The sequence below is a fragment of the Haemaphysalis longicornis genome, unplaced genomic scaffold, assembly GCF_048455015.1.
Source record: "Haemaphysalis longicornis isolate Haplotype H1 unplaced genomic scaffold, Haemaphysalis longicornis Haplotype H1 scaffold_2, whole genome shotgun sequence".
NCBI classification, from domain to species: domain Eukaryota; kingdom Metazoa; phylum Arthropoda; class Arachnida; order Ixodida; family Ixodidae; genus Haemaphysalis; species Haemaphysalis longicornis.
This window is the reverse complement of record NW_027526295.1, coordinates 54142326-54156615: the sequence shown is the minus strand read 5'-3', so window position 1 is coordinate 54156615 and position 14290 is coordinate 54142326. Positions and strand designations below refer to the sequence as shown.

At 49.1% G+C, this 14290-nt stretch overlaps 1 protein-coding gene across 4 annotated transcripts in view; it reads left to right on the top strand.

Annotated features, from left to right (window-relative positions):
* LOC144168907 (uncharacterized) overlaps positions 1 to 13801 on the top strand; it is a 36356-nt gene extending 22555 nt beyond the window's left edge. For 3 of the 4 annotated variants that reach the window (XM_077697902.1, XM_077697901.1, XM_077697903.1), the window contains 3 exons: positions 454 to 570; positions 6911 to 6983; positions 13583 to 13801. In XM_077697902.1, coding sequence (XP_077554028.1) covers positions 454 to 570; positions 6911 to 6983; positions 13583 to 13706 — 314 coding nt within the window. In that variant the 3' untranslated portion in view covers positions 13707 to 13801. The remainder of the gene's footprint in view (positions 1 to 453; positions 571 to 6910; positions 6984 to 13582) is intronic. The other variant, XM_077697904.1, reaches the window with a different exon arrangement.
* The last annotated feature ends 489 nt before the right edge of the window (positions 13802 to 14290 follow it).

The following is a 14290-nucleotide window of genomic DNA, read 5'->3' as shown; positions in this document are numbered from 1 at the left end:
AAAGGGAAGGCAGGCTATTTTGGGAACCTAGAGGAGGAGGTGGGCAGTGCTTGGAGGATTCTGTTTTTTCCTGTTATATACAAGTGATTTATTTTGTTGTGGGCCACTATTGTGCTTGCTTACTGCTGATATATGCAAATCTGCCCAGCCTGCAACCGAATGCGTAATGCACCACTCATTGATGTTTGTGCATTGTAGGACGACGTTTTTGGCCTGGGGTGCACGTCACGCCTAGGGGAAGCAAAGCACCAACAAGCCTCCACACTTCGCCACCTTGGCAACAGTTTGTGCCCTTGTTGAGTAGACATCGCCGTGAGGGAGGTTAGAAATGCTGCCAATCAAGAGCACCACAAATGCATTGTTTTTTTTGTGTGTGTGTGTCTGCGCTTGAAGGAGAACAGTGGTCCCTGCAGTTTTGTGCTGATGTGTGTCATCATCATGTTCATTGCACAGGCATGAGCAGTGCACACTACCAGGTTGGCTGTGCAGAGATGCTACTTCTCGAGTTGCGCGGCCAGTTCTTTGGCGACGACCTCTGTGCCATCGTGAACCCGGGTCAGGCTGGTCTGAGTGAGTGTCTCCTCCCTCGCATGGCTCGTATTTCAGTATCCGACACAGCCTTCTACAAGGCCTTGCGCAAAGCCTTTGGCAAACAGCTGTTACAGATAGTTCATTATAAGCAGGTGCAAGAGTTTGCTCAGAACTCGATGTTAGCTGTTTCGTGGCTGGTCTTGTGAGTGTTAGCGGCAACAGCGTTGCATCATTGCTGCTTTCCAGCGAAGGTGTGCAGTGCAGTGGTACAACAGGTGCATGCCCTTCTTTTCTTGCATGTGCTTGACGGGAATCCACGCGCTCTGACGTTTCCACGCGCGCCATTCGTCAGAGTTGGATGCTATCGAAAAGTTTGTCGCTGCCGCATTGATTAGTGAGTTATATGCTCTTCTGGCTCACCTTGTGGATGAGAGGTGAAAACTGCATTTCATTTATGTTTAGCGTTGGGCAAGGACTACTGGTGGTGCTTTCCTTTATTTGTTTTGTGCTGGGTCTGACGAGTGGTGAGGATGCCTATCCTTGTCTCTGACAAGCAAGGCCTACAATGAATGCATGCTGCCAATGTGTGCTGATGGAGAAAAAAAAGTCTAGGTGCCTTAGAAAGCACTTACGAAGCAAACTTGAATCAGTTCAGAAGGCCACAGAATGAAAGATGTTTAGTGCTACACTGACGGAAAGAAGGCACCTGTCTTGGTCAGTGAGCAAGGACACACTTGGGAGGGGGAGGGGCCATTGGTGTGGGCACATGCGGGTGATCAGAAAGCATTACAAAATAAACCATGTACTAATACTATGCCCCTACGAAGGCTGCCAAAGTAGTGTGTGTGATGCAGATTATTCAGCTCCATCACAATACAGTCAAACCCGGTTATATCGAACGCGCAAAAAAACACGTATCAGTTCGATATAGGGGATAATTCAATATAAGCAAGCTAACAAATTCGATGTCATAAAAGCACATAGCATTTATAAGACACTTTTTTGATGAAACTGCCGTACTTTCGCACGAAATAGTTGTGTGTTTTCTTCTGCTTGACCGACCTCATTGCCCGAGACAGTACGCACGTCTCCCCTCTGTCTAATCGGTCCGAGCAGCTGAGGCCGCAAACTTTCACATTTGCAAAGAAGCATCAGACTAGTGCAGGTGCACTTCGGAGGTTGTAAGCAAAAAATCGTCGCTGCTTTCCTCGTTGCGCCCACTTTCACCTGCGCCCGGCAATGTTGTCTTGCAAACTTTCCCGTGGTCACAACACCATCATCCCCACTCGCAAACTCGCCGACCATTGGTCCGGCAACGGCATCCGGAAATTCCGTCAGCCCGCTCCTCACTTCGGCAGCACCGGAAGCGGCTTCATTGCACTCGGGATTTTCAGTCATCACTGGCATGCACAAGCCGGCACATTTGAAGAAATCTCAGGCAGTTTCTTTAGTAGCACCTGCCCACAACATGCTTCGACAAAGTGCCCTCGGGAATCTTGTGCCTGACGGGGACGTCCGACTGCTCATCAAGTTCATCTCTGATTTACGATTGCCAGCTCCACGGCGAAAGGGAAATGTTGCAGCTTCGCGCTAGCTAGAGCCACTAAATGCAGTTGGTTATCTTTAGTGGCAGTACTGCCAGTCACCACAACTACACTTCTGAAAAAGTCCACAAAGCACGAACGATGAAAACACAACGAACGAAAAGAAAAAGCATGGCAGGCAGACCGGGCTCACTTCTTGCAAAGGGAGGGGGGGGGTGCCGACACCTAGTCCTACACAGCGCGATGGCGCAGTCACGATAGGGAGAGCGAGGTGAGTGAGGGGAAGGAGCTGCCCGCTGCCCGTGACCAGTCGGGCTAGACCACTTTGAGGGGTGTGCTGGCGGTACTTACCCGCCCCAAGGGAAAGCCACTTGAGGGGGCAATTCTGTGGCATTTCTTGTTCGATACATCGGTTGTTGCTGGTATTTTTGTTTGATATAAGCGTGGTTTCTGCTATATATTCTCACTGTAAATGTGTTGTGTGCAGAAATAGTTTGACATAAAGTATAATTTCATGTAAACGGGTTCGATTTAGTCTTCTTTGACTCTAGAGCCACGAGGGTGTACTAGCGTGTTACCGCTTCAAACATACTTCATCACAGCGCGAAAGACGGGACGGACCGAAGAATGACCACAGGACGGCGCCTGTCCTGTGGTTATTCTTCGGTCTGTCCCGTCTTTCACGCTGTGATGAAGTATGAACACCTACCAACTCGCCGAACTTGCAACTGTCCTACACTTCAAACACGTCTGTTGTTTCCGAGTTGCTTGAAAATGCTGAGCTGCTTCTCCTGAAATGTTGTTGCTTCATGATCGTGGATTAGAGAGTGGATAGGGATGACGGCCATTGTGGCTGAAACAAAGAAAGGACCGAGGGAGCTTTGATGGCCCCAAGCGTTGAGTTGTGGTGCTGAGTTTTCACTGTGAACAGGAACCATGTCCCTGACTTGCTGACAGTGGGGGGGGCACGAATGTTCTTGGTGGAGCAGAGTCCGGGAATGTCGAACGTTTTCTGCACAGCCATCACTTTATTGCTGCGTGTTTTATGGCACCTTGGGGTGGCTCCAACCTTGTGAAGTCTATGAGCAGGCATCTCTGACTTGTTGAGCTAGACCAGGGTTTTTGCAGGTCCTTGAAAATATAAAACCCCAATTAGGCAGCTACTACACAGAAAAACACAACAGAACAACGGAAGTATACATGTGCAGATTACGAATAGGCCATACATACGCTACTCACTCGCACCTTCTGCAGGGCAAACCACCGCCACAATGCGACAGGTGCGGACATCGCCTGTCCGTCAGCCATGTCTTAGTTGAGTGTGGGTACTTCCACAAGGCAAGGAAAAAGCACTTCCGGGAACTCTACACTCACATGATTCCTCTTCATCCCTCAATGTTTTTAGCTGATCAACCCTTAATTCCAAGTAAACGCCTTTTTGCTTACCTGGGAGACATTGGCTTTTTAAACCGCATATCATACCACGTGTAACCTCGGGGCGCCTCAGAGTGGGAGGACGCTATGAGTGTCTATTTATTTTTATTTTTTTTACATTCTTACCCTGCCATTCCCATTTCCCCAATTTTATTGTTGTTTTAAATGAGGGGCTGTATACACCCCCACACTAACATCTTTTAAAATCGTCACATTTACAGCACCATTTTATTAAATCATCATTCAAAACGATCAACCATTGCGTTGGCGCTCTTTGGCCATCGTTGCCCTTGCGCCATAAAACAAACAGATACAATACAATACAGGTCCTTGAAAACCTTGAGATTGAAAATTGAGCTTTGAAGGGCCTTGAAAGCCTGGAATTTTTTCCTTCTCCTTGAAAACCCTTCATTTCTTCAGGCAACAAAAAGGGGACCTGACTACGCGACCGGGTTTTCATGGCTTAACCCCCCCCCCCCCAGAAAAAAACACGCTTTTTACAATTTAAAGCCAGCTGGGAGGTGCACTAGTGCTGCTTTATACAGCTTTTGCAACTTAAAGTGAGCTTGGGAGCACAGGCGTGCTGCTTTACATTTTTGCACATTGGTTCGTGCAGAACGAAATCCCTGCATTGGCCGATCGGGAAATTAGCATAGGTCCCCTTCCAATTTTTTATTCTGCTTTCTGCACTGCCTTATTCTGGTATTCATTTTACATGTTATTCATTTTACGAAAACGGATGGTGCTGGCACTCCAGGGTGAAATAAAAATGAGCACAGATAAACAAACACTGTGCATCTGGGTCCTAGGCTTTAGTGAAATATTTTATTTTGACAGGTGTGATGGTGGTCAGAGCCGGTAGAGTCCTCAATCTTCCCCTTTAAAATGAACACAGAAATTTGGGGGATCAGGATGGCAGAGGGTATTAAGTTATGTTCCTTGCTTTCCGAGACTGTGTATTGAGAGCGTTTGCAGAGCTCGAAAAATTTCAAGATGGCATGACTTTTGTAAAGCTCCCTCAGTATTACTGTGGGGAGGGGGGGGGGGGGGGGGGGGGAAGGTGGGGGGGAGTCACGGAATTGCGAAGTAATTTAGGGGCTGATGTCTCGGACGGGACGAGCGACAAACAAGTCCCCCCTACGGGCGAATTCGAGAATGTGGTTCGGACCTGCTAACCGGCGATAGGTCCACGCCTGATTGGCCACTGGCGTGAGGCACGAGACGGGGCACGGGAAAACAGTTTCAAAACAACGGGCATTTACTTCTTCCACACACACAGGAAATACAGACTGACACAGAGGGGAATACAGACAAAGAAAACGAAGCTCGGCTTAAGAAACAGGCGACCGTAACACGAGGGGAGGAGTAAGGCAGACAATTGGCGGGCTGGGGAGCTCCCCCCAACTACTCTAACAGTAGGCCCGCTAGACACACGCGCACACCCGTACACACAACACGGTTCACTTAGAAGGGAGGATAATCAAGTGTGCGGAGTCTATGTGAAGGAGGAAGATACTAGAGAGGGCGATTTTAGAGTCTGCGGAAGAGTGGGGAAGGGGAGGATGTCTTAGCTCGGTTTGGTCGGTGGCCTCGCCGGGGAAGATGCGCCGGTCCGCCGGTCCTCTGCGGTGAGTCCTGTTGGTCGGCGACACAATTTGGGTTCACCTGGGCTGCGCACAGTCCTCTCTCCTCTCCTCGAGGGGAATTCTCGGTGCCCAAAGTCGCCACTGTCGTCGCACTCGGGGCTACACTGCAGCCCACAGAACCGGCCGCCGCGTCACAACCGCACGACCTTCCACCGCCACTTCTCACGTCCTTCTCCCCGTGAGTCGTGAACCCTGCGCTGCACCGAGCACACAGTCTTTCGGACAGCGCGTCTTCCGAGAACCAAGCGGGTGGGGCCTCCGTTGGCCGCGGCACTCTCGCCCCTCTCTCGCCGAGATACATGGCCCACTGACCCGTGGGATGAAATGGCGGCGAAGACATTCCTACTCCGCCGGCATCACCCCGCTGGGTCCGAAATTGGCGAGAGTAAAAAAGACAGCCATGGAGGAACCCGAATTTCACGACAGGGGGTAAACTGTAAACTTGTCCACTTCCAAAAGGTGGAGCTGTTCTAAAGAGACTTTTCATGGGGTCATTTTTTGAGACGTGACGAAGGAAACGTTTAGCGTGTGAAAACAGTGGTGAAGTGCTAGTACACGTGCTTCGCTGCACCTTTGAAAATGCCTGAGCAGGGCCTTGAAAGTCCTTGAATATGCTTGTCCCTGAATCCTGTACGAACCCTGGCTAGATGTGTGAGGCTTTGCAGGCACGTGTAATTCAGCGGTGTCTGTTGATTAAACATCCACTGTAGATGACTGCCTCCAGTCCGCACTGCATGGTGGGCAGCTTCTCAGCTGGCAAAGAGCTGTGCCTATAGCGACGAAATGAAGCTTGTTTAGTGGCTCTAGCTGCAAAATAGTGTCTTTCATTTCAATGTTCAGGCACGCTCCACCACGAAAGCTTCTCAGTGCTACAGTTGCAAGCAATGCTGGGGTCCTCGGCCCTTGACCTCTTTTTCTTTTTTTTAATGGGCCCAGGAGAGTGTGGTTTTGAAAAGGAAGGAAGGTGTGGGGACAATGATTGGCTGCAATTGTGGCCTTGTTCAGTTATTGCACTGCTGCCATAAGAACCAGACCTATCCTGACCTCCAAACACTGTTGAGATCACGGCTAGCAGTTAAGTGCTTTAAATTGGTCTCATACAGGACGACTTAGCCCTGCACAATAGCTTCTGCTGCCTGCATGAGAGCTTCCTTAGCTTTATGGTCCAATGCATTTTGTCGTGTGGAGTGGCAACTCGGCTCCAAATCGCTGTGGTGGCAGCCAGCGTGCAGGTGCCTTTATTGTAGAAATTCTTCTCTCGTGCGGCACAAGTTTTTCGCTGCGAAGTCAAACTTTGGGCGAGGTCAGCTCGGTAAGATCTCCCATGCAAACGGTTGACCTCTTCCTCCTGCATGAAAGACACTCATTGTGGTGGCAGCCACAATTGCCTCGTCAATCGCGTCTCATGGGAACGGACACCTTACTGAGAGAGCGAGAAAGGGAGAGGGAAAACTTTTATTCCCTGTACTTGGAGCCTCGCTCTTTTGCGGTTCGCAATGGATGTTGCCTGCTACATTCATCTGTGTTCACGTACCCCAATAGAGTAGAGCTGAGGCACTTCTCTGCTGCTGCTTGCTGTCCAATGGCAAAACTTGGCTGCCTGTGTTTGTCCCCCGAGTGCGATGCCCTGTTCCTCTTTCGCACCCATCCCAGTTTCCCTGTTCCCTTGACAGGAATGGGAGTGACCTCTGTAGAACTCTGCTTACATCTTTGTTGTTGTGCAAGCTGACGTCCTCTCTCTCCCGTGCCTTGCAGGTGCGAGGGCCATTCGAGTGCTGCGCGAGTACGGCTGCATCCAGCGCCTCGTCTGTGTGTCCTGCCAGCCTGAGTGAGTCGCACAGTTGGGGGCAAGGGCTTCACAGGGATGCAGAGGCTGCTGAGATCTGTAGAACTGGGGATGCTCGGGATGCGAGCTGCTGGGACGGACGTGTGAGCTACTTGAGGTTCACTGGCGACGTTCTCTGACCAAGTGAGTCTCCAAATGGTGTGCAAAAAGAGAAAGGGGCGAGTGCGGGAGTGTAAGTAGCAAGTTGTAAGCTGGGGTGTGTCAGTAAATCATTCTTGGGACAGCACAAAAAAAAAAAAGACTTGGATGAAACGCAGACACGCCACTGCACTGTGTCCCGTCTAAGTCCCGTCCGTGCCTTTTTTTCCATCATTCCAAGAAAGAGCAAATATAGGTAAGCTGGGGACAGTCTTTTGGTGAGTGAATATGCAGACAGCCTGCAAAAGAAAAAAAAAAGAAAGGAGAGTGTCATGGGTCAGGGCACCCCCTGAGAGGGGGACGCATCAAAACCTCCGAAATAACGGAAAGAAAAGAACAAAGGAATGGCCATTTGAAGTGCGCGCCAGGAGCGCGCCAATCAGCAAGCACCAGCACCGACGCACCGAGCATTCATGGGCAAAGGTGGCAGCACACTGGTCGGCCAATCAGAGAAGGCCACGCATGGGACAAGTGGCGAGATGGCCATAGGACGGGGAGGAAGCAAGAAGCCAATGTGAGTACACCACGGGAGAGCCCAGAGGGTATAAAAGCGGGGCGCACAAAGAGAAGGGGGAGGCAAGACAACGGGAGGCAAGAAACCGAAGAAACCAGGAGGCGGCTGGAGCACGTGCGCTTCAACGAAGGAGCCAGGGGGACGCGGCCAGGCCATCGACCACGCCATCCGAGCCTGGGCGGGAGCGGGCCGACTTCGCATCGGCACCGTCATCCTAGGTGCACCACGAACCTGTGTCTTCGTGGCCCCAGCGCATCGGTCGGGCACCAGCGGCCAGCGTCCACGCTCCGTCAACGTTCGTCTCGACGGCCCCGAAAGGCGACGTTCGTGCCAAGCCTACCTGAGACCTCCAGCGGCAGCGGCTACCAGGGGGTATCCACCGAGGAAGCACGCCGCCGAAGGGATGGCTGCGCGCGTCGAACGGCGGCATCAAGGACCTCCAGCGAGAGAGGCTACCAGGGGGTAGCCACAAGGCTACTAGGGGGTAGCCACAGAGGAAAGAAGTGAGGGCGAGACGAGGACGGCTAACACCAGGTCGCGGCCACGCAAGGATGCGACACGTCAGCGCCGACGACAGCGGGGTAGGCCAGTCCATCAGGGACATATTCGTAGGATACAACTAGGGAGTTGTAGTGAGAAAGAGATGAAGTAGGACTTGACGTAATGAGTAGGGATGGGCGAATATAGATTTTGAGGTTCGAAGCGAATTCGAAGCGAATAGTGATTTGGTCGAATAATTTCGAATCGAATAGTTCGAATAGTGCACATTGCAAATCACAAAGACAAATGAGCAACTTGTGACCTGACTAATGTACACATTTTTTTCTAATAATTAGAACTCACGTAGGCACAGCATTGTGTAAAACTATTACCAGTTGAACATTTATTGCAAAATCTTACACACAGCTTTCCTTTGCTGTATTCACAAGTTTTCATGAAGAAATGCCTGTTGCGCCATATGCTCTAGGTGCAGCAGTTTCCGCAGGCTGCTCATTCACAAGTTTAAGTGCCGCCTAGAAGCTCCGTTAAAAAAAGAAGTATTGTAGCCACTAGTATCCTCGGCCGTAGCCAAGCAAAGCGCAAGTGGCTGGCCGCCATTTTGAATAGGCTCGCTTAGTGCGGCGTACTGCCGCGCTGTGCGAGCCTATTCAAAATGGCGGCATGCCTATTCAAAATGGCGGCCTGTACAAGTCTGCAGGCTTGGTGCCGCGATGTTCGGAGCGGTGTCGTTTCAGTGCCGCCTTTTTTTTTTAACCTAAAGTGTGCTGGCGGCCGAGAGCTTCGTCGAACCTCTAGGCAAGGCAGCAACTCGGCAGTGCCAGCACTGATAATAGAAATGTCCGCGTCGGTGGGTCTTGAGCCAAGCCTGGGGTAACTCTCGGAAAGCTTGACCGAAAAGCTTGGCTTTCAGCTGCCTATTCGGGAGCATCGAATAATTCGAAAATATTGAATACCTGCATTCGGATCGAAGCGAATAACGAATAGAGAGCTATTCGATCGAATATTCGACAATACCGAATATTCGCCCATCCCTAGTAATGAGTGAATTTGGACTGAAGGTGTAGAACTTTATTGTAGAGTCTTTTGAGTTTGGATTTGAATTGTATATTGAGCTGTTAAGTTAGGGGTTTGCATGTGAGTTGTATTTTGGGATTGTAGAGGTTTGAGTGTTTATCGTTTGTGTGTAGTTTAAATATTGAGTGCTTTGCCTGAGGGTTTTTTGTGTGTGCATTAAATGTGTGTTATGTCAAACTCGCCAACGGCTCCCCTATGTCCATTGCTCCAAGCTGGTAAAGACCACCGCACCATCCGTTCACGTGACAGAGAGCGGTTCATTTCGCTGCTTCTTGAGGAGAAGGAGGGAGCAGAGGCAAGGCCAATGCACGTGACAGTGGAACAGGGAGCTCCTTGCAATAATGCACCTCGCTATAGTTCACCCCACCTCACTAAGCATGAATAGCAAAATGGGACACCACATCACAATCTCACTTATCTTATGGACTGTGCTGTTTTATCCCCCTCCTCTAGGGATGGAGTTGTATGCATGCAGGAACTCGTGTGCACATTGAAAATTTCCTGCAAATACCCCAGCAGAGTTTATTCATTAAGCATCAGGGGGAAGCTTAGTAGTGCGAACATGATGAAATACTAGTTGGTTATTAAAACAGGAACTCGGAAACCGTTGTTCAGTGTTGGTGATGGAGTTCTAGAGATGAGCGAAAAGGGGCACTAATTTTGGGCAGCTAGTCAGCAGAAGCCACCAGCTATAAATAAGGTGAATAATCAGATTGGAGTAATGAACTTTACGGGAGCACTCTGAGGCGTACCTGCACTTGCGGCCTGCCCCGTAATTCATCCTTTCCAGTTCTACCTCAGCCCTGCACTGGTGCTAACATGTTGCAATACATGGGTAGTGGTCCTCTCCATCAGACCGTTGCAAAGTACCGGGTTGCGTTGGTCCTTTACCTAAAGGGCAGTGATGTTGCTGGCATTGAAGTGTTCACCCAGTCCTGTCCCACCGGAACTGTATGGCTCACAACCGTGGCAGTAGCACTAGATGGACTGGACGGAAGACAGGTAAAATTTGCCTCACTTTCGTTTTCATCTGTAATTATGAGCTATGCCGTAGGCGAAAAGTGAAATCGCCCGTGTGTACGAGATTTCAGCGCACGTTAAAGATCCCCAGGTGGTCAAAATTAATCCGGAGCCCTCCACTACGGCGCGCCTCATCGCCTGCGTTGCGTCGACGCGTTAAACCGTACAATCACTAAATGAGCTATGCCGTTTCAGCAACTTGCCAAGTGTTTCGTTCTTTTTTTTCTCTTTCTGATCTCTTGGTTTCCCCAGGGCATCACTGTCCTCTGAGTCTACGTATGTATAGTATAGGCAAACTCGAGCCAACTCCATTTTTATTTTTTAGTTACAAAGGGCTTTCTTTCTTTTTCGTTTCGTCATAATGAACCAGAATGGTGGCGAAGCTATGACATCCGGTGTTCTGCCCTTTTCGTGGTCTGTGTGTCGAAAAGTAGTTGTACAGACCACATGCAAAAATGAGAAAAAGGATGACTGGTTTCTCAAGGGTCGCGCCCGAAGTGTAAGTCATTCGCGTTCAGTGTTGAGACAGTACTGGCAAGTAAACCTGCGCAATGAGTTATTTGGGCCTTAACTGTGCCCGTTCTGTCATCGTCATCCAGTCTACAAAATGGCCACTGCTCGGAAGAATATATAAACAAGAAACGTGTGGTCTGTTGGGATTTAAACGCGGGTCCCTGCAGTGGCTGCCCGATGTGCTATCGCAGTGTTGTCGCAGATGTGGCCAACGGTGGAACAAAACTCGTTGATCCTGTTTCTTTCTTCGTCCCACTTGGGGCCAGAAATCGAGAGCTTTGGGGAGGTAACGTGCCTGTTTCACAAAACTCTGAGTCAAAAATGCAAAGTTGTAGAATATCATATTTTCGCGAGTATAACCTACACCGAAAATGCGAAAATTTCTGTGGCAGAGTATGGGTGCGGGTAATACGCAGGGTTTTTCCTTTAGTGCACAGGGGTGAGACAGCTGCGCATATTGTGCCTTTCTGATACAATTCCATTTTCCTGCGCCAAGCTGCTCCAAAAGCACGAAAATGGCGAAAATTGCGCCAAACTGCTCCAGAAGAGCCTCAACGGCACGGATTTTGATGCTCATGTCAGTTTCGGCGGGGACGAAAGCCTCCCGCATCCCAGTCACCGCTTTTATCGTGGGTCAATCGCAAACACAGAAATGGCACAAGTAGAAAGACTGAAATGAAGCAAGCGATAGCTTCTAAAACTCGATTCGCTTTCCGTCCGGGTTCGCAGAAACGGCCTCGTCGATTAGGCATCGCTGTGGCAACAAACATGGCCGCCGCCTGATCTGGCTGCTACCAACGCGCTTGCGTATCGCCGATATTTTCCCTGGTTTATTTTACGCTATCAGCTGAGTTCCAGTCTATTCATTCTATCTGTTGTGGCTTTGAACAGTGACGTTAACTCAAGGATATGGTTTGAGATTGGTGCCAGATTACGGGAAGTTGGGCGGCTCGAAAAAAAGTTCATTGAAATGTGGGGCCTACGACTTCGGCGTGGTTTGTTCTTGAGTGCGGAACGCGGTGCGCGCGTCTATAATCGGGTTCGTGAAGTGAATTTTTTGGCTTGTTGTGCTGTTGTAAAATGTTGAGGTGTTGCTGTGCTTCGAAGCGCGATCGCGAGCCTCGGGGATGGAACGGTCGACACGAAAGTTGCGGGCTGTGCTGCGGCGCCGCGACCTGTTCAGGCAGCGCCCAATAGCTGCAGGACTAAACGGTTGCCATAGAACACGACTATAACACTTGATGTATGCAAAGTGAAATTTAATACCAAAATCTAGGTGGCTAAACATTAACGCTACTCAAATGACCATAGGGTGAACCTGCGCCCCGGGGACTGAAACGGGTAGGCTGGTTGGGCTATGCGACCGTTAGCTCGAAGCTGCTCAACTGTTGCCGTGACTACAGTCGTTCGTACAACACAGCCTGGGATTACAAAAACAATAATTTTAGCATTAAAACAGCAAAAAAAAACGCCACAATTGCCCTTAAATTTGATAAGAGTTTTAGCCGTCCGTCTGTTCCGTCGTGTACGTAGTTACATTGCTCACCAGGACTCGTCTGGGCACTTGGGCATGCGTAGCCGTAGGGGGATTACCCTAGTTGCCCGCGCCTCCTCGCCCTTCCGCGCGCGCAGGCGCAGACCGGTCCCGTGAACCCGGCAACAAAGTAACCAGCAGAACAGGCGGACTGCTAAAACTCTCTAATGTTAACTGCAGTTTTGTTGTCAGTGTTGCATGCAGGCGCAACACAATATCACCAGTTAAGAAAAAGGTAGTGCAGTTAGTACTTTGTGATACTCTTAAAAACTCTTTCAGGTAAGGCTGTTTGAGTATTCTGTGTATTCAAAACTGATTGAAATGCCCACTTGACCCTGCAAATTACTGAAATAATGATTTTTTAAGCTCACAAGACGATGTATTAAATGTCCCTAACTGCTCCAAATCAAGATTCTTCTGCTCCAAAATCGAAATTTTGCTGCTCCGAAAACTGTTTGGGCTGTCTCACCCCTGAGTGCAGCTTCACAACCAAGCGCGTTGTGCCGTGAAGCTCCTCCGCAGCTTCAAGAAATGCTGCCTCACAAATAACATGGATGGAACTGAAGGTGACCTTGTGTACAACAGTGAGGACTGCGGCTCGAGTGATAGGTCTAGCGAGAGCAGTTGTGACTTTTGCCTTGCAGTCGGTGTAGTGTACTTGCTAAATATGCGCTTTTTCTGTCTACATAGTAGGTGATGTGTTGCTTGAGCAGTAGCTTTGGTCCAGCCTCTCCTGTGTCAAGTGTGCTGGCAATACGCAAAAATTTGTTTTTTGGAAGTCGGGGTGGGAATCATATGCAGGGGAGCGTTATACGCGTGAATATACAGTAGTGTTTGCCGCATGATACCTGAGTGTGAAGTTTTGTGAGTAGCAGAAAAGAGCCTGGTCAAAGTTGTGATTTTCGCCAAAAGACAAAGAAATGAAAGCAAACGAAGAGACTTACTAGCAGCAAAGAAGTTGTTTATAAGTATCGCCAGGCTTTCACGTTCAAAGTGCATAAGCAGTCTTCAGTGCCCCAGGAATTTTTTGACAGCTTGTTGTACAGAGGGCAACAGCCTTGTCTATAACACAGGTTTTGTACTTATACCCTTATCATGCCTCGGATGAAAAGCATTTGAAGAAAACTATTGTGTCATTCTGAAGTCTTCACTGTATATTTTGACCTCAACGTTTTTGTGAAAAGTTTTGAGTCCGCATTTTTGAGAGGTAACCAGTTGAAGTTGAACTCAGTGTTATAGACAAGGGTGTTGCGCACTGTACAATGCATTCGTGTGTGTTGTGTGCAGGGTGTGGAGCAATGTTCCCCAGGCACGGAAAGTGGGAGCGCCATTCCGCCTCCTTCTGGCCTGTCCAGCGGACATGCTCCCACGGACTTGGCACTGCGAACTCCGGCTGCTGTTTGGGCACTAGACGACACCCGCTCTGTGGACTGTGGAGTCGGCTCAATTGTTGTGGTGTTCTGCGATTTTTAGAGACGTACAATAAATTAACTTGCTGTACTGTAACTGCATTCGCTTCACCCTCTTTCTGTCTTTTCATTCTCTCTTTTTTTAAGTTTTTGCCAGAATTGGTGGTGCAATGAAAGGGCCCCAAGGTCCTAAAGCCATTACTGGGGAGCAACACAGCTATGTGACGGGTTCCACTGTTATTTCAGTGTGTACAGTTGTGGTTGAAAGCTTCCTGGCCATATATAATTAAGATAGAATATTAACTCACGAGCGCTACCGAAACAGTTTTGATATACAGTATAACCCACTTATAGCAAACCCGGTTTTAATGAAATCCTAGCTATAATCAAGAAACCTTTGTTTCCCAAGGCCATCTGTACACACATATTTTATGTTCAGGTAAAGCGAAAAATAGACATAACTCATTTCTGTTTCCTGATGCCGATGTGTTTGTCATAAGCAGGCTGGATTGTATTACGACGACTGATGGTTTTCTCACCTTTACAGTATAATGCATAATTTTATTTCAATGGTTAGGCTTGTGCT